At 36.2% G+C, this 20,762-nt stretch overlaps 2 protein-coding genes across 3 annotated transcripts in view; one reads left to right on the plus strand and one right to left on the minus strand.

The window, feature by feature from the left end:
- The window catches only part of DPM1 (dolichyl-phosphate mannosyltransferase subunit 1, catalytic), a 30,558-nt gene extending 23,006 nt beyond the window's left edge, over positions 1 to 7,552 (minus strand). For both annotated transcript variants that reach the window (XM_012539697.3, XM_003757685.4), the window contains exons 1-2: positions 7,341 to 7,552; positions 2,910 to 3,009 (exon numbers count right to left, since the gene is read on the minus strand). In XM_012539697.3, the coding sequence (XP_012395151.1) occupies positions 2,910 to 3,009; positions 7,341 to 7,513 (273 nt within the window). In that variant the 5' untranslated portion in view covers positions 7,514 to 7,552. The remainder of the gene's footprint in view (positions 1 to 2,909; positions 3,010 to 7,340) is intronic.
- Positions 7,553 to 7,844: 292 nt separating this feature from the next.
- Positions 7,845 to 9,722, plus strand: MOCS3 (molybdenum cofactor synthesis 3). Its single transcript, XM_031951632.1, has one exon. The coding sequence runs from the start codon at positions 7,868 to 7,870 to the stop codon at positions 9,236 to 9,238; it is 1,371 nt and encodes a 456-aa protein (XP_031807492.1). The 5' UTR covers positions 7,845 to 7,867; the 3' UTR covers positions 9,239 to 9,722.
- The last annotated feature ends 11,040 nt before the right edge of the window (positions 9,723 to 20,762 follow it).

The following is a 20,762-nucleotide window of genomic DNA, read 5'->3' on the forward strand; positions in this document are numbered from 1 at the left end:
TCTACTCAATTCATTTAAACCTTTATTAAATACTGACTTTGTGTCTGAAATACCAAGATAAATAAGACAAGGTCTCTACCTTTAAAACTTTATAAAAAGACATACTTTCTTTATCACTCAGGACCAATTACAGTTTGTCTGAGTTCCAAACCAATATGTAATTAAAATTTCAATATACCATTTACCAAACACATTGTTCTTTAGTATGTGAAACTGAAATTATGAGAACCATAGGTTTTATAAAAGGCTGTCTTTTGGTAGTAGATATTTTAAAATTTCCCTCTTTTTCCTAACAGTTGGTTTGGATATAAGTACTTCTTATGGTAAAGGGAGAAATGGAACAAATCTGTTCCAATTTCTTTGAATTGTATGCTTCTTATCAGTAATTTTAAACTTGTGAAGTTATTAAGAGTACAAGCTATACAGGCATTTTCTAAGATAAATAAATGTGATATAGGAAAATGAAGATTTTTAAAAAGCTTAAAAAGTACTATTTTATTGCATTAAAAAAATCAGGTTCAATTCACCCAAAAAATAAATTAATGCACAAATTTTATACTAGAAATGTATCTAGCATTCCATATGAATTATATTTGCTGAGGTAATTATAAATGTAAATAAAATTTATCAATAATATATGAATGCAAGAAAATTGTGTTTTTATTTGCTATTTGTAACTCATTTTGAGATCTAACACATCAAACCTCAAATTTTTAGAGCACTATTTCATGACTGAAAGCATTACTTAACAGAAACAAGATATAGGATTGGAATCAGAAGACCCAAGTTTAATTCCAGCTTTATTAATTATTATAATTTGTCATGCATTCAACTTTCCCCAGTGATTATTTTTCATACATATTTAATTTATTACTTCAGGGAAAATATTATATCTCTACTATAATTTTCTTAATTTAAAAAATTACAAAAATAAAACTATTTTACTTCATTGTTACTATATTAATTATTGAATTTTTCAACAATTCTTAAGCAAAAATTTATTAAGTACCTATGTAATTGTTTAATTTTTCTAATTTAATCATCTTAGTTAAATTCCCCATCCATACGAGATTCACATTTAAATTCTTCAAATTATAGTAATTTAACAATGCCACCAGGCTCTACTACCCTATTAAACAAGTATTTATTAAATGCTTCCTATGTGCTAGGCCCTGGGAATAAAAATACAAAGAATGAAATAATCCCTACTCTCAGGATGCCTGCCTCCTAACAGAGGAATCAAGGGTCTATATGTATGTACAATGCCTTTAGAGATACATAAATCTTTCTCTACATGTTTATGTATATACATACACATACAGAATATAAAGAACAATTATAAACATATAAAAACAAGAAAGGTTGGGAGTAAGGGTACTAATTAATAGTTGGCCAAGTTAAGAAAAAGAAAGTGGTGTTATATAGAAAGGGGCGCTTAAGTTACATCTTAAAGGGAGAAAGGATTTCCATGAAGTGGTGGCTGAGGAGGGAGTACATTGCAGGTATTCGTGATGACCAGTAAAGGCCCAGAGATGGGAAATGTAAGTCTGTGTACATATCCTTGTCCCTTTCCACAGAATTTAAGCTCCTTCCAAGGAAGGATTGTTTTGTTTTTAAATTTTTTATCTTCAGCATCGAGAACAATGCTTGCACATAGTAGGTATTTAAATAAATGTGAACTAGTATGAAGTAAAGTACACTTCTGTCTACCAACATTATAAATTAGTTTTATTGTAGCATCTTAAGTATAATTTATTCATTCTAGATTTTTGTAATCTTATTCAGTAAAATAAAATGTTATTAATATAAAGGTTGCAGGAAAGAAAAAGACTTAAGTTATAAGACTTGAGTATATAAATATAGTACTTGACTTAGAATTGAGGGTATCCCAAATTACATATTACTCTGAAATGCAATAAAAGTTTTAGTTTATTATGTTCCAGAGGTTCATGGGAGATTAAAATAAAATACATAGAGCTAGTAAAAAGTGGAAGAAGAAAAAAAGTAAAACACTGGCTTCACAGTCAAGAAGACCAGGAATTAAATCTAGCTTTTGTCATACTCTGAACCTAGGGAACTCACAATTACTAAGACTATGTATTGTAGAAGTTTGACAGCTACTAGTGGAAGGGTTGGGGAGGGGGAGGTTCTATATTAATGAAATCACAAGTCCATCCTCTATCCTTATAGTAACTGTACACTATGGATACTAAATTAACTTCTTCATATAAAAAGAAAATTTTCATGGCCACTATCCCATGAAAGAGTTTGGTTTTAGTATTAATTCTGACACTATATAGCCATCAATAACAAAATTGCAGTAAGACTTTTGGGGCCACTCTCTCTATATAAAAAACAGCTGATAAAGCATTCTGATTGTTTAATACTGTAAATAACATTGAATATGTGGTATAGAACTCTATCATTACTCTCTAAAAAGTTCTATGATACCAATAGGGAAACTGATTTTACAGGCAATGATCTCTGCTTTAAAGATCAGAGAATACATTCTATTAAAAAAAAACAACACAATGAAGTGAAGATTTTAAAAAACACAACATTCATCTATTATCTATTCATTGTCACAAATCTCCTGCCGTTTTAAAAAACTGTCTTTAAAGTAGTATAAATGACCATAAAATATAAAGTTCACATAAAGATCTGTGATGAACAATAAAAAGTTAAATTTCTCTATATTAAGTATTGTTCTTGTAAAATCAAACATTTTTTAGTTCTAACTAAAAAAAAAAAAAAAAAAAAAAAAAAGAAATAGCCCAGGTAGTTTTCACTTATTTATAAACTTTTTTATCTTTAGCAGTTCTGTAAATTAATTGAAAATATCAACACTACTCTCCACCTTTTCTGTAAATAAACAGAATATAGTTTAAAACAAATATAATTTAACTCACAATTTTATCTGGTCCATAAATCTTTTCCAACTGTTGAGCAACTTCCTGCGTCCCATCTGGACTGCCATCATCTATGACTATAATTTCATAGTTGTTTCCACTGAAATAAAAAAATTTAAAAATTATTTACTAAAAACAGAAAAAAAAAATGTTGTCCACCACTCTAAATTGTAAACTATTCATGAGGAACACCATACAATTACAAAAGTAAATAGTAATATTTTACTCAAGTCATATTCCAATTGCCTAATAGAAAAGATGAAATTTGATAAAATATTGAGGACCAGCCTGATTCTTATTTGTTGAAATAAATTACGAGTTTCAGCTTTTCTTGTAACATAGAAAAGCTAAAAAGGTTTTTAATAGGCTCAACCCAATTAACATCATGGAAAAATACCATAACTAAGGTGTTAAAATTAAAAATAACAAATTTTATTTGCTAGGCTTAGGGGAAGAGGGAACAAGAGAACTATGTAATATAAACAAAGGGAGTATATTTCTTTAATAGGAAAGAAAACCTGAGAGACTGTGTGTAAAGAGAAACCAATGTCTTTGTCTTCCTCCCCAGGGAGAAATTAGGCTATCACTGATTAAAACTATTTTTAAGAGGTATCACTAAATATATAGAATTCCTACAAAGAAAAAGTACCATTTAATAAAAAACAAAAACCTATTCTAATCCTCAAATATTCTTTTTTAAATTCATATTTTTATTATAGCTTTTTATTTATAAGATATATGCATAGGTAATTTTTCAGCATCGACAGTTGCAAATCTTTTTGTTCCAACTTTTTCCCTCCTTCCCCCCACCCCTTCCCCTAGATGTCAGGTTGACCAATACATGTTAAATATGTTAAAGTATAAGTTAAATACAATATATGTATACATGTCCAAACAGTTATTTTGCTGTACAAAAAGAATCGGACTTTGAAATAGTGTACAATGACCCTGTGAAGGAAATCAAAAATGCAGGTGGACAAAAAAAAGAGGGATTGGGAATTCTATGTAGTCGTTCATAGTCATCTCCCAGAGTTCTTTCCCTGGGTGTAGCTAATCCTCAAATATTCTATCTAATTTGGAAGAGTTTGAATTGAATATATCAAGAGGCAGTGAATTATGAGTAAAAGATTACTGATCAGATTGGATTACTGACTTAGCTCTGGGTTCTAGTCCTGATTATACCAAGACCTCATTAAGATTAATGGGAAAGTTATTCTAGCTCTTGTCAACTGCAGCTTTTTAATGTGTAAAATCTTACTATTTAGTCCAAAGTGATTTTATGTGTCTTTAAAATAGAGCTTAACACTGTGATGGTCACTATAGTGAATTTTACATAAGTGTATTCACCTTATTAAATGTTATATAAAATAAAAATTGGAAGAGAACCAGATTAGGTAGCTATAAAGTTAATCATAAAAGACAAAAGATCATTTAGATAATAAGAAATGAAAAAAATTTTGCATGAGTTAAATCAATGCAACTATAGCAGAATAAAATAGAAACTGTAGATAGAAAAAGAAATCTTTATTTTAAGTATCTCTGATGAGGGTCTGATATTTGATATACATGTGAAACGAATACAAATTATTTCATAAGTTTTTGTGGTTTCAATGATCATCTCTATGTAGTTGATTCTTAGATATACTTGTCCTGCCAACCATCAGTCTAGCATCTCCAACTCAGAGAACTCAAAACAGTCCAAAAGATTTCGTAAATTTGACATGTCCAAAACTGAAATCATTATCTGTTTCTACAAACCCTTTTGTCTTCCTGACCTCCCTATTACTGTTAAGGGTACTACCCATTCTCCCAGTCATCCAAGTGAGCAACCTAGGCAACCATAACTCCTCATTTTATTTTATCCTCCTATATCCAATCACTGGTCATATACTGTTGTTTATAACTTCTTTTCTATAAAATCCCTTCTCCCCTGACATTGGTATAGGCCCCAGTCACCTCATTTGGTCTACTGCTGTAGTCTGATAATCTCCTAGTCTTAAATCTTTCCTTACTCCATTCTATCCTCCACTTAGCTATCAATCTTACAAAAAAACCAATTTTGATTGTAGTCTCCTCCTCCTGTTCAATAAATTCCAGTGGCTCCCTTATTAACTCCAGAATGAAATATATAAAATACTATTTGGCTTTCAAAGCCCTTCACAATGTATTTCTTCCTACCTTTCTAGTCTTACATCTTATTATTCCCTTCCACATACTGAGGCTTGGGCGACACTAGTCTCCTTGCCTTTCCTCAAACATGACAGACTTCAGGCATTTTTGCTATCTCTATGTACACCCCCTTTCATCCCCAATTCGCTTAATCCTCATCTCTGCCTCCTAGTTTCCCAGGCTTCCTTCCTGTATCGACTAGAGTATCTCAATTTCTGCAAAAGCCTTTTCCAGTTTCCCTGACTCTTAGTGACTTTCCCCTAATAATCATCTATTTGTTGTGTATTTATTTTGTTTGTACATAGCTGTTTGTATGTTGTTTCTCTCATTAGATTATAAATTCCTTGAGAAGAGGGACTTTTTTTTTTTTTTTTTTTGCTTTTCTTTGTAATTCTAAAATTTATCACACTGTCTGGCACATAATAAATGCCAAATTAATGTTAGCTGACTTACAAACTATATATATAAGATCAAAAAGCATTCTTCAATGGATAAACAGTCAACAGATATAAAGTAAATAAAATATTAATTACCTACTCTATGCTAGCACTGTGCTAAGCGCTTTATAAATATTGTCGCGTTTCAAGCCTGGAAAAGTATGATTGTTATTCTTTTTTTTACAGTTGAGGAAGCCAAGACAGAGAGATTAAATTATTTCCCTAGGGTCATTTTCCTAGGGAAATTATGTCTTCCTGACTCCAGGTCCAGTGCTGTATCTACTGTGTCACTCTCTGATGTGAACAGTTTTCAAATAAATCCAGCATTAGAAAACACTTTTCACCCAATACTTGGAAAGTTAAGTAGCAAAAGTCATGAAAAATCTATTTTCCTGAAACTACTATGGCCAATGAAATCAACTTGATATTTTATATTTTAATTTTTAAAAAATTCATGTACATGTGTTGTACTGTCATCATACATTTTAACTTAAAATGCATGACACCAAGAACTATGGTGTAATGGGAAAAAAATTGAGATTTAAAATCAGAGGACCTGGAATCCAATGTCTGAATCACAAGTATTGCTGAAAAAAGGTCTTGTAATTCATACAGTCCAAATGGGCTCTCATTGCCATCTTAGTTAACTCTTTTAACCATTCAGGACCAATTTTCTCACTTGTAAGATAAAGCAGACGAATCTTTTTTAGCTCTCCATTCTAGTATCTTTAATATATCCTACAACTAAATAAATAACTAGGAAATCTATTGATTTATAAATCGGTAGTGATTCTTAATTGAAACTGATGTTAGCTTTGAAGCTGTTAAATTTTTTCAAGCTTTTAATTTCAAATCAGTATAAGATATTCGGAACTGGAAGGAGCTAGTCTAAACCTTTTGTTAAGAGGATGAGAAATGACTTATTCAAGGTCAAGGTGGTAACAAGTATTAAAGATAGGGTTACAAACTATGTCCGACTTTACAGAGCTACACAAAAGTGAATTAACAGAGGGGCCACATCTCTGCAATTCTGTATGATCTTCCGCCAAGCTTGGGATATTTTGTAATTAAAAATAAAACCAACCTTCTGTGCCCAATTTTTAAACGACTATTTATGCTACACACGATCTACCAGCTGTTAGCAAAATGATATACCCTCACCACATAAGGATAACATGTGCACATTTAAGTAAAAACGCACTGATGTACGTATGGGGAAGTTATTTGTGCTCGGCTGTTAAGCTCCATTTCTATTATTCAAACAGCGCACGCACAATTCTCATTCTTTTGTCTAAGTGCTCACAGGAGCCAGAACGCCGGGGAGGAAGGACTCAGGGCTTCCTCTCCCCATCCTGCAGTACCCGTGTCAGTTCCGAGGGGGAGGCCCAGATCTGGGGAGCCAGAAAGCTAATCCACGTCTTTACCCACCGATAGGCAATCTAATCACTCTTCGGTCTGAGGCGTTTGGGGAGAAAAGAAGGCCAGCCTCAAGCTTGGCTCTTGCCCACAGGCAACCTAAGGGACCATGCCGAGTCGCAGGGAGGGCGGGGGGAGGGAGAGGTGGTGCTGGAAAAGGACAGAAGGAGGTTCCAATGCCGCGGGGGGGAGGATTCCTGGGAGAGCCGCCCAGAACGGGTCCCCCAGGGAGGAAGCCGCCATTATAGCTCGCGATCACTTGAGCAGCCCTCAGAGAGGAGGCTTTCTTTCTCAAGGGAGCCACCAAACAGCCGGGGAGGAAGCGGGAAGGGGGTCGCTGGAAAAGACAGGCTGGAGCCGCAGAGGGACGGCCAGCTCATCCTTCCCGAGAGAGGGCCCGGGGCGGTACCTTTCTTCGAAGCTCTTCACCAACAACCACACGATGAGAGGCAAGTTCTCCCGCTCGTTGTAGGTGGGGAGAAGCACCGAGTACTTATCCGTTGCAGTAGCCCGTGCTGCAGGATTCCTCACTCCTCTTCGCTGAGACCCTGCACTGCTAGAGCTATCGCTGTGGGAGGCCATGGCGGAACTGCAATCTACCGGAATCGGAATTACGTAAAGAAGAGCGTGCGGTGCGCGGAGACGGCAGAGTGCCGTAGGGGGGCAAGGGGGAAGGGATAGTTCAAATAGAGGAGGGCTTAAAAGGACCAGCTTGGCTTTGTTCTCTTGCTCTTCTCACGGCCCCTTTGAAAATTATTTTCCGTTAGGATGCTAACGTTTTACAGATGAGGGACAATCACTAGGCTGACGTGGAAACACCGATCTGTCGCCCTTAACACGCTGCTCGACCCTCCACCCCCCAATATTTGGCTTGGCCCAGTCGCTAGGAGACGAAAGCGGAAGCCCGTCCCGAGGCAACGGCCAGGTTAGAACAGCATGGCGGCAAGCGAAGAGGTGCTCGCCTTGGAGGCTGAGGTTGCTTTGCGTGAAGAGGAGCTAAAGTTCCTCAGGCAGCGCCTGGAGGCAGCTACGGCGGAGCAGTCTCCACGGAAGGCGCCAGAGCCGGCCCCGCTGCCGCCGAAGGCTGCCCTGTCCCGGGAGGAGATTCTCCGTTACAGCCGACAGCTGGTCCTGCCGGAGCTCGGGGTGCGCGGGCAGCTGCGGCTGGCCGCCTCTTCGGTGCTGGTGGTGGGCTGCGGCGGCCTGGGCTGCCCCTTGGCCCAGTATCTGGCGGCTGCCGGAGTCGGCCGCCTGGGCCTCATAGATCACGATGTGGTGGAGCTGAGTAATCTGCACCGGCAGGTCCTGCATGGCGAAGGGCGGGCGGGCCTGGCCAAGGCGCACTCGGCCGCCGCCGCCCTGAAGCGGCTCAACTCAGCCGTGCAGTGCGTTCCGTACGCCGAAGCCCTCACCCCGGCCACCGCGCTGGACCTCGTCCGCCTCTACGACGTGGTGGCCGACTGCTCGGACAACGTGCCCACTCGCTACCTGGTCAGCGACGCGTGCGTGCTGGCCGGCCGGCCTCTGGTCTCGGCCAGCGCGCTGCGTCTGGAGGGCCAGCTCACCGTCTACCACTACGGAGACGGGCCCTGCTACCGCTGCGTCTTCCCCAGGCCACCCCCGGCCGAGACGGTGACCAACTGCGCCGACGGAGGCGTCCTGGGCGTGGTGCCCGGAGTGCTCGGTTGCCTGCAGGCGCTCGAGGTGATCAAGATCGCGGCCGGTCTCGGGCCCTCCTACAGCGGCAGTCTCCTGCTCTTTGATGCTCTCAGTGGCCAGTTCCGCCGCATTCAGCTTCGGGGCCGTCGGCCAGATTGTGTGGTGTGTGGGGACCAGCCCACCGTGACCCGTCTCCTGGACTATGAAGCCTTGTGCGGCTCCTCGGCCACCGATAAGTGCCGTAGTCTGCGGTTGCTTTCCCAGGAGGAGCGGGTTTCTGTTGTCCACTACAAGCAGGTGTTGGACGCGGGGCAGCCTCACCTGCTGCTGGACGTGCGGCCTAAGGTGGAGGTGGACATCTGTTGCCTTCCGCATGCCCTCCACATTCCTTTGAGCCATTTGGAGCGGAAAGAGGCCAAAAGCCTGGAACTTTTAGGAGACGCCGTTAGGAAAGGAAAGCAGAATATCCAGAAAGGGGCACTTTTCCCCATTTATGTGATTTGCAAACTGGGGAATGATTCTCAAAAAGCCGTGAAGGTCCTGCAGAGCTTGTTGATCAAAGATTTGGACTCCTTGTTGGCCAGAGATGTTATGGGAGGTCTCATGGCGTGGGCCACCAAAATAGACCCAACATTTCCACAGTATTGAGTTGTGTAATTCATTTGTGTGAAATAGATGATGGAAAAAGCCCCTCTTGTAATCATGGATTTCAAAATTACTTCAAGGAAGAATTTATAATGTGAATAATGGTGAGGGAAGGGGTGTTGGAAGAAGATTTTTTTCCCCAAAAGTCCATCGTATTAAGACAATCTTTATAGAATGAATCTTTTACTACTGCTATCTAGTTAAAAAAGGATTGGGAGTAGGTTAAAAATGATAGTCTCTGGATATATCCATATGCTTTGATCTGCCCTATTAAAGAAAATTGATTGTTAAAGCAGTTCGCTGGTTCTACAATGAATGGTTTCTCTAGGGATTTTTGTGTGGGGGAAATGTTCTTTTGCTCTTAAACACTTAATTTAGGTACCAACTTGATTTGTTTTGTGAGCTCGGTGGAATTTAAGTGCATCCCAGTTGAAAAAATTCGAATTCCTTGAAACAAAATTAAAATGACACTTTGATTACAATAGAAGTACTTGGTATTGTTCAAAAAGTTTGTTGCTTAAGTCAAAACTAAATGGGTATTTAACTAGGGTAAATGAGTACTTATTTTTGGGGGGTCACTGAAATTGTTAATTCTTTGACTATCAAATAATAGTTAAACGCCCCAGAACTTTAAAAGTTTTCCCTGCTCTGAATATTGTAAAATACTTTTCAAGGACATCATTAGTGGGTTGTAGGACTATTGGCATTCATTCTGTAAAAGTTCTGTCATTCCCCACGGACTTTTGTACTTGGAAATTTGGTTACGTGAACATCTAAGACAGTCTTGAATTAAATGAGGATTTGGAGGTGAAACTTTTTTTAAACCTTTAGATTAGTTTCTGAAAGGAGACTGATGGCAACAAACAGCCTGAAGAAGTTTGTGGGTCTGGTGTTACATGCTAATTACTCCAAAGTAGGGACTGGTGCTATTCAAATTTCCTGTGATGTGTTTTAGGGATCTGCTGATAGGTTAACCTATAAATCCGAGAGTGAGATAAGGATAGTAAAGTCCAAATAATCACTTGCCTCTTAGCCTTTTAAATGATTCTGAATCATTTTTTTCATTCTATCAGTTTGGAGAAAACGGTTGATATCTGCCTTGTAGGGAAGAGTAGAAAAATAATACTAAGTAGTTCATAGTTTATCTGGGATTTTAAGGTTTGCTAATGGTTTTCCTCACAATAACCCTGTTAGAAAAAGGCAAAGCTCAGAAAATTAGTAACTTTTTGGTCTCAATTGTAATTTAGTAAGTGTTGGAATCAGAATCTGTATCCAGGTTTCTCGACTACAAAGTACTTGAGAGAAGAAAGTCCCAAACAAAATGTTAACAGTATGTAAACACTTCAGTGAATTGTCTTCTGATAAGACAAGCCATTTAAATTCAAGAAATAATGAGGAATGGTTTTTCCTATTATGAAAGCATATTAGAACCTTTTTATTTTCTATAGACATTAAATAATATTTTACCTGCCACAAACTCCAGTTTTTCCCTTTTGGGAAAATGAATATTATGAAAACTAAGATTTTTTTTTTTTTTTAAGGAAAATAGATTAATATGGATAATTAAATTTAACACTTTGGATAAGACCTTTATTGGCTCACTATTTTAAGTGATCGGCCTTAGGGCCAATTGAAAGGGAGACACTCTTCCTACCTATTCAGTTTAGATTGTTGAAACTGCTCTCTGGGGAGAAACTTACAGATTGCTGAAGGGAAAGTGGGCTAGGATCTGTGGGATGGTAACTGTTCTAGAATGTTAACCCAAACTATACATATTTGTGATTTTGTTCCTCTGGATTTCTAGAAAACTTATCTAAATTGCCCTGGAGGCAATCACATAGGAAGGCATGGGGGACTATGCCATGTGTACCTCTTTCCATCGAAATTAAAATGCCTTGGATATAGAATAATTTTAAATAATCCTGTTTTTGACAGACTAATAGATAAGATAAATACTCAAATAATCCAGGGTAGAGTATAAAAAGTATAAGAAACAAATAGGTCTTAAAATTAAAACCATTTACAAATATGAACTAAAGTATTAAAATGTACTTTTACTCCACTGTTCCTTTAGTCCCTCATGATAGTAAATAACTTTGGGTTTCCAAGAGAGGGAAAACTCAGATAAGTCAAACGATTCACAGTATTAAGATTTGGAAGGTACTTTATTGAAAATCATGTAGGCCAATATTCTTTTTCCTTTAACATATTATGATAAGGATATGCTTTAATATGGTAAGGCTAGGTTTAAGATATAGGCATATATGATGTCAGAAAACCATCTTTTTAGAGCTAGAGAAGCTCATCACCGGAGCTGGCCACCAGGTGATGACTTGCCTCCCCAGTCTCTTCCCCCCCACCCTCCCCCTTCCATATGGACTTTGCTGGACATCCTTCATGATAATGCCAAAATTCTTTAGCAAGAATACATTTCCCTATGTCCTTAACATGATAGGAAGTGGTTGCCCTTAACTATTAATATTTTTTTTTCAAGGAATCTGGTCTGAGTTTGACATATGCTTGGGAGACACCCTATTGAAAATCTTTGAAGGAGCATTTTGTTCTTCCGATGCTTTTTTAAATAGTCTCAGTAGAATCTTATATTCTCAGTATCTTTTACTCAATTTTCTGACTATATAGATGTGCTTTGCAATAGAATGTGTGTGTGTGTGTGTGTGTGTATAGTACTTCTTCCCTCCTTATACCTTTTTCAAGGATGCCCTTATGAGATATCTTATTCTTACAGCTTCTATAAAGATAAAAGAAAGACTTGAAGATACCTTTTCTTGATAGTAATAATGTCCAGGATTTTTTTTTTTTTTTCTTTTCAAGTACAACTTGTGTACTCTCGAAATTGTCACCTCCTACAAGGACCTCTGTATGTATGTACCCTGTTCAACTCATAGTTTTTAGGGTCATTTCTATTTAGTCATGCAACACATTGGGAGACTATTAAAAAAAAAAAAAGACAAAGGAGGCACAGCTAGATGGCACAGAGGAAAAGCAGTCCTAGAATCTGGAGGACCTGAGTTCAAATGAGGCCGCAAACACAACACTTCCTAGCTATGTGACCCTGGAGGAGTCATTTAATCCCAATTGCCTAATTAAAAAAAAAAGATAAAAGTAAGTAGGATCCAGGTTAGAGGGTGTTTTTAAAAGGTAGTTGATTTCATATTTGATCCTAGAGGCAAAAAGGTGCCATTGCAAATGATTTAACAAAGGGGTTTTATGGTCTGACATGCTTTTAGAAGATCAAGTCACATGAGTGGAGGATGAACAGGATATAGGGAGACAAAGCAAGAAGACAGACCTTATTGGAAAACTACATTCACGGAATTTCAAGGTATTAATGACACTACCCATCTAATTCAATTATACCCAATGAAGAATTCCCATTACAAAGTATCTGATAAAGTAATCATCCTGATAAGTAATTCCAGTTTCTCCAAGATGGCAGACCTATTACCTATAAGGTGGTCTGTTGGGACAGCTCTAATAGAAAGTTTCTCCCAACATCAAGCCTAAATTTAGTTTTGTTGGCTTCTACTCCTTACCATCAATTTTGTTTTCTGGGGCTAAACAGACTAGGTCTAAATCTTTTTCTACAGGACAATTCTTCTAATGCTTGAAGACAGCTATAATGTCTGTTTTTTTTCCCCCATAGAAGTGCTTTATTAGCAGAATTGTGTATTCAGAAAACAATTCGGTAAGCCATTCTCCTGAATGCATTCCAGTTTCCAAAATGCTGGTTAAAGTCCTCCAATAAGTACATACTATATGATTCAGTTTTTGTATAATGTCAACTTAGTCACTGGATAAGTATCATATTTAGAATACCCATAGTTGATATTTATTTAGATAATTAAAAAATTGTAATTCTCTTCTGCCTTTGTCCATTTTTCTGCTATTTTCATTATAGAAAGGGAAGGGGACCACACATTATTGAAGTCCATTTTATATTTTTCGGTTTGTTTAGCCTTTCTTAGTCAAATAATTCATTCCTTGTTGCCCATTCAATTATTGATGATTCCCTTTGTACTTAAGTAGGTTGATCCTTGGAAGGCACATGAAATCTATTGCCAGATATATAAGACATGGCATAAAAAGATACCAACCTTTCTACTTCATCCTTTTCTTCTCTTTTCACTTGACTCTGATTGAACTCCATTCTAGCAGTGTATGACCATGGGTTAGAAAAATCTGTTTGACTTTAAAACAGGTTATCAGTCAACTAAATAAAAATAGTTCAATTGGGACCAGATTCTTGATAAACTATTTTCACAACTAGAAGGACCAACATGGCCAAGTATAATCTGTGTCAAGTATAAACAGAAAATAGTGTTTAGGGAAAAATTCAGTGCTGTAAATGTTGACTGAGGACCTTTGTGTCTAGTGCTTTTTTAGATGCTATTGACTGACTAACAGGAGCACCTCTCTAAAGAAGTTTAAAATCTTTTTGTGAAAGTATTATATTCAACTCATATTCATATACTGCTTTCACAATAAGCTTTAAAATATAATGAAACTTTTAGATCCCAACATTTATTAATATAAGCAGACTGTCATAGTGAGTAGAAAGAACACTGAACTAATAGTCAGGAGGATGTCGCTTACTTGAGTTGGTGATCTTGGCTTCTCAAAGAACTTTAGTTTTCACATTCAGAAAGTGAACATTTTAGTCACCATTTAAAGATTAAAACTTCAAATTGCCTTCTAGACTAATATAGACCAAGTCCCAGCTCTGCCTCTATTTTAAAGTACGAATGTAAATGTGGCTTTCTCTGGCATCCCTTATGAAAATTGACTTTTTGCATATTTTTTTCATCCTTATTAACTTTAGGAGAAATAGGTATGATTGGGAGATGAAACCTCAGAGTTGTTTTGATCTATATATTTCTTACTGGGGATTTGGGGTAAATTTTCAAAAGATTGTCAAGTATGGAGTCAAGAGTAAAAGAGAGTAAAGGATCAAGTAGAAAGTTTGTAATTTCTCTTTTGAGAGATATACTAATTGTTAGAATTCTTACAAGGTCTAAGTCAGTAGAATTGATAGAGACAATGGTTGTGCAGCAGGGTGTTTAACAGTTCTCCAAATGTACTTAGTACTTATTAAGAGTTCCACAAGATTCACACCTTTAAGAGAGCCTATAGAAGCTAGGAGCCTCAACCAGGGTGCACTTCGAGAGACCTCTAGAAGCCCACTCTTGGAGGCAGAGTCAGATTCATTCCAACTCTCACCTTTGTGCTGGCTGGAGACATTCGGAGAAAGAGAGGCTGAAGCTGGCAGAGGCAGAGGACTAGCAGCAAGAGCTCTCAGAACCAAGGAGAGAGATAGGCTTCTAAGAAAACTAAACGGGCCCAAGGAAGGAGACAATATTTGGAAAGAGAAAATAAAGGATCTGGACTTTAACTCCTGACTGCATTCGGGGTGATTATACTGAACTGAAACTAAGGCTGCCTCCAGAAGCTCCCCAAGAAATCTGCTCCCAGAGAACATTATATTTTAGAGAAGAATATTACAATTAATATCCTTTGACCACTTCTTTATTGAAGAATGACTCTTTATGTACACATATATGCACACTGACATAAATGTATATATACACATAACACAAACATGTATTATATTAATTTCCTATACTCTATACCTTGGATAGCAAATTTTTATAAAGATATCTGATATCTCTAGTCAGTAGCTTCCCTTTTTATCATTGATGAATTGATTTTTATTTTTTTAAAATCTTATTTTTTTAATATTTCATTTTCACCTAATATTCCATTCACTAATTAAGCATTTAAAAGAATGAAGAAAAATATATTTTACTGAATTTGCAGAACTCTCATTTTAATATTATATTTATTTATGATTGGCTTAATTTTAAGCTTTTATAATAGTATAAATTAGAAAAAAAAAGGTGCTAGGTGGCACTGTGAGTCAATCTACACTTCCATGCTTTATTATTCTGATGAAATTTTTAGTTAAAGATTCAATATATAATTTCTTTATTTTTATTTTTATTTTATTTTATTTTTTTATTTAATAGCCTTTTATTTACAGGTTATATGCATGGATAACTTTACAGCGTTAACAATTGCCAAACCTCTTGTTCCAATTTTTCACCTCTTACCCCCCACCCCCTCCCCCAGATGGCAGGATGACCAGTAGATGTTAAATACATTAAAATATAAATTAGATACACAATAAATATACATGACCAAAACATTATTTTGCTGTATAAAAAGAATCAGACTCTGAAATATTGTACAATTAGCTTGTGAAGGAAATCAAAAATGCAGGTGGGCATAAATATAGGGATTGGGAGTTCAATCTAATGGTTTTTAGTCATCACCCAGAGTTCTTTCTCTGGGCGTAGCTGGTTCAGTTCATTACTGCTCCATTGGAAATAATTTGGTTGATCTCATTGCTGAGGATGGCCAGGTCCATCAGAACTGGTCATCATATAGTATTGTTGTTGAAGTATATAATGATCTCCTGGTCCTGCTCATTTCACTCAGCATCAGTTCGTGTAAGTCTCTCCAGGCCTTTCTGAAATCATCCTGTTGGTCATTTCTTACAGAACAGTAATATTCCATAATATTCATATACCACAATTTATTCAGCCATTCTCCAACTGATGGACATCCATTCAGTTTCCAGTTTCTAGCCACTACAAAAAGGGCTGCCACAAACATTCGTGCACATACAGGTCCCTTTCCCTTCTTTATAATCTCTTTGGGATATAATCCCAGTAGTAACACTGCTGGATCAAAGGGTATGCACAGTTTGATAACTTTTTGAGCATAGTTCCAAACTACTCTCCAAAATGGTTGGATTCGTTCACAACTCCACCAACAATGCATCAATGTCCCAGTTTTCCCGCATCCCCTCCAACAATCATCATTATTTTTTCCTGTCATCTTAGCCAATCTGACAGGTGTGTAGTGGTATCTTAGAGTTGTCTTAATTTGCATTTCTCTGATTAATAATGACTTGGAGCATCTTTTCATATGACTAGAAATAGTTTCAATTTCTTCATCTGAGAATTGTCTGTTCATATCCTTTGACCATTTTTCAATTGGAGAATGGCTTGATTTTTTATAAATTAGAGTTAATTCTCTACAATATATAATTTCTTAACAAAATTTGATTATATGACAATTTAGCAGAAGATGTAGAAAATACTTTAAAAAGGGGATTAGCTCTTCAGCAGGGTAATAAACAGAAGGAAACAGGAACATCTAGGTAGTGAGAAAATTAAAAGTATCAATAAAAATCTATTTTTTTAAAAAAAGTCAAGATGTAAAAAACATTACAAAGTACAAAAGGCTCATATATTATGCTTAAAAAAAATGCACCTATATATATTTTAGGAGGCCTTACGCCTATAAGCAAGCAAAATATAGGAGAAGAATCTAAGCATTGCTTAGTAATCTGTACCTTTGGGCAAATTATTTTACCTCTTGAACCTTAATTTCATTGTCTGAAAAATGGAGATAATCTTTGTCCTGCCAATCTCACTAAAGTTGTAGGAAATCAAATAAGATATTGTATAATAATAACTCGTTTATATGTAATATTTTTAGGTTTACAAAATACTTTCCCCACAATGTGAGGCATGTAGGACAAGCATTTATTATTGATAATTTTCAAAAATGAGAGTTCAGGCTTAGGGGAGGGTGACTTGCATACATAAAATTAATGTTAGAACCAGACCACCAGCTTCCAGCCTAGAGTTCATTTTCTAATAGACTACCTGTATGTAAAAGTACTTTTCAAACTATAAAATCTTTTGCCAAGATAAGATAATAACATGATTATTACCCATAATCATAAGGGGTCTTTTACAATGATAAGAAATAGTATTATTTAATTTTATTTTTTATACTTTTATTTTCCTCAGGTACATATGAAACAACTTTTATATTTGCTTTTAAAATTTTGAATTCAGATTTTCTCCCTCCTCATCATCCTTACCCCCCCCTTTAAAAAGACACATGAAATTATGCAAAATATTTCCATAAAGGTCATATTTTGAAAGAAAACATAGATCTCCCCTCTCCAAAAAAAAACCCTCAAGGAAAAAAAAAAGAGTATGCTTCAATTAAGTAATAATATTTTAAAAGAGATAGTGTGGCATAATGGATAGGGAAATCAACCTTGGAATCACAAAGACCTGTGTTCAAGCTCTGCCTTTGACATACATTGACTTTGTGACAATAGGGGATTCACTTAATCCCTTAGTTCTCCCAGACAACTTTCTAAGACTATAAAATATAGACAAGTTGCTTATTTAATTTTTTAGACAGTCTCCATATATAGAGTTCCCTATAAAGATGGAATCATAGATACATACTTCTATCTCAAACCCATCTTTTCTTCCCTTCCTCCATTAAAAAATGAGCCACTACAGTGGGAAAAAAATTGCTAAGGATTTCTTTTGTCTAGATAAAGTTTGGATTTAAGCTTTTAAATAGTTATTTAGTTTTAAATGGTTAAATAGTTATTTAGCAAGGCTATGATTCATTATCTGAACAAAGCATTTGATATTCCAAAGCATCCTTGATTTCATTGGTGTAGCCCCCCCTACCAATTCAGTTTAACAAACTTTTATTAAGATCTCTCACAATAAATAATAACCTCTCTGTGCTTTCTAATCCTGAATGATTCTTGTTTGACTTCATAAATCCCCCATAAAGATTCTACTCAGTGTGCCTGGAGTCTTTATTTCTGGTTCATCTATTAAGTTGTCAATAGCAGTGCTACACTTGGGTTATTCATCTTTCATCATTTGCTATTGTTACGACACTAGCCCACTTCCTTTCACCCTTTATACTATATCATTAAAGAAGCATGATATGTCTTGAAGGTTCTGCTATGATGTGGATGTTATGATTAAACATTCTCTTTAAAGTGGAACTTCACTTGAGATAGATGTAACATTGCATGTACCTTTATGAATATAGATATGGAAAAATAGAGAGTTCCCCATATGCTGTTCCCATATGTTCCTCTCGACAATAGACTATTCTGAAATACCTTCGCTGGCAGGGAGTTTTATTCTCAAAGCTGAATCTTTCTACCAGTAATGAGATCAGAATCACTTAAAACTGGACAGTATTTTACAGAGGATTGAGTCATTATGGACTAGTCAGGCTTTTCATTTATATTATCAAGTTTTTAAAACTTGTAACTCACCATTTCCTTTAGAGCCATAATAGAACAGAGCACACTGAGCTTCCAATGTAATGAGACTTTTATAATTGTCTCTGGTTATTTAAACACTTTAGAGTAGTGACTCACTATGGCTGATGATGGTCTTCTGATAATGTAGAAATCAATTCACGATTTGAGCTTTTTCAAGAGTAGCTTGTTGAAGTCTGGGTGCACAGAATAGACAGGTTATTAGTGAAGTCTGAGTGAATCTGGCACATTTAAATTCTTTATTCTGAATGGGCAATATCTGAGATGCCTTAATCACAGTTAATATAATTTAACAGTAGACTTTTCATGGACTAACAATAAGAGATTAATTGTCCCAATAGGAACCATTCTTTCCCAACTAACTTTCTAAAAGCCAAATATGCCAGACTATACTGCTAATTTTTTTCTTAGATGAGAAAGTATGTATCCTCATTCATTTTGTGGAATTATGAATATAGTGAGGAGTAAGAAAGAGAAGTGGTAACCTAAAGAATCATCACTCAACTCAAACTTCCCTCCCCAAAGTTACTAATCTTTTAATTACCAAAACCAGTAGTGCTTTTTCCACTCTTCAACCTTCTGGATCTCTCTGCAGACTGGCCCCATTGCCTACTCTCTTCTCTTGAAAGGTCTCTCTTCCCTGAGTTTTCATAATACAATTCCATTCTGGTTCTTCTTCCACCTGTCTGCTCTGTTTGCTTTGCTGACTCATCATTTTGGTCATTACTCTCCCCACCTCCCCCTACTGAAGATGTACTCTAAAGCTTTTTCACTGTCCCTCATTTCTTTCTACACTTTCTCATTTGGTGACCCCATCAGCTTTCAAGAGCAAAATAATCATCTCCATCTAGGGGACTTTCAGATCTATATACCGAATCCTAGTCTCTCTTTGGAAATCCAATCTCTTATCATAAACTGTGTACAAAGCATTTCAAATGATTTCTATGGACCTTTCAAACTTAGAATTTCCCAAATTGAACACATTATCTTTTCCTCAAACTTCCAAATTTTTGTATTTGTGTTGAGGAGAAGGAGAAAAGAATAAGCATTTTTTATATGCATATTGTATTTTTGGCATTGTGCTAAGTATTTTGCAACTATTTCATTTGACCCCCAAAACAACACTATGAGGTAAGTGCTATTATTATTGCCATTTTATAGTTGAAGAAACTGAGGCAGAGGTTACTAGGTTACAAAGCTATTAAGTGTGTGAGGGAGAATTGAAATTCAAGTCTTCCTGACTCCTGGTCCAGCTCTCTATCCACTGCACCACCTAGCTGCCAGAGTATTGATTCTGAAGTTAGGTGGCCTGAGGACACCATCTTCCAACCTTTTAGGACTACAACTTCACTCTCTTTTATCATATATATGACACCAATCATTTGCTAAATCTTATGGTTTTTACCTCCACATTATCTCTTGCTTCCTTCTCCTTTCTATCCATGTGTGTACCACTTTAGTATGGGCTCTCATCACCTCTTACTTGGATTATTGCAATAGTTTCATATTGTGACCTGTCTCAAAATGTCTACATGCTCTAGTCCATTCCCCACATTGCTCCCAAAGTGATTTTTATGAGAAAAACAGACAGGGGAAAAGAGAGAGAGAGCACAACCATAAAGATATGGTTTATTCACAAATTTTTAATGTCTTTTGGATTGTAAAATGTTATTCTATCAATGTATAAGTACTCGTAAGTATTCAACATTTCCTATCACCACTAGTTTAAAATTTTGGACAACCTTAGTTTTAAAGAATCATTTATTAAATAAAATTTGTAGGGACAAAGGTTTGGAGTAGACATTGGAGAAATTTTCTTCATTCTTAGAGCTAACCAAAAGTGGAGTAAGCTAGCATGGGAGATAGTGGGTTTCCCTTCACTGGACATTCTTTAGAAGAGGCGGATAACTTCTTAAGTATGTTGGAGAGAATGTTTCCCTATTTCGATGGGACTGCAGATTCCTAGAACTCTCTCATTTCTGAAACTATATTTTCTCTATTCTTTTATAATTTAGTAAATGCCTTCACAGTATATTGTGAAGGTTATGGCTTTGAAATATTATTATGCATTGATACTTGATGAATAATATTTTCTGTGCAACTATATAATATCTTTATAAGTTATATACCATACTGACACTTTTCCTGGGGAGTCAATCAAAAACTCAGTCATTAATTTAATAGAAAACAACAAATTAGTTGCCAGTTACATTTGCAACATGTAAAGAATTCTCATTTTAGTAATTCAATGATTTGGTGATCTAATTAATGTAGTTTTTCTCTGGCACAGATCAAAATCCATCCATGCTTTGTCATCTTATTCCC

Source organism: Sarcophilus harrisii, chromosome 2 (genome assembly GCF_902635505.1).
Source record: "Sarcophilus harrisii chromosome 2, mSarHar1.11, whole genome shotgun sequence".
Classification (NCBI taxonomy): domain Eukaryota; kingdom Metazoa; phylum Chordata; class Mammalia; order Dasyuromorphia; family Dasyuridae; genus Sarcophilus; species Sarcophilus harrisii.

Bases quoted from the DNA above. Each gene is read 5' to 3' on its own strand.
- MOCS3 (XM_031951632.1), top strand. From the start codon at position 7,868: ATGGCGGCAAGCGAAGAGGTGCTCGCCTTGGAGGCTGAGGTTGCTTTG.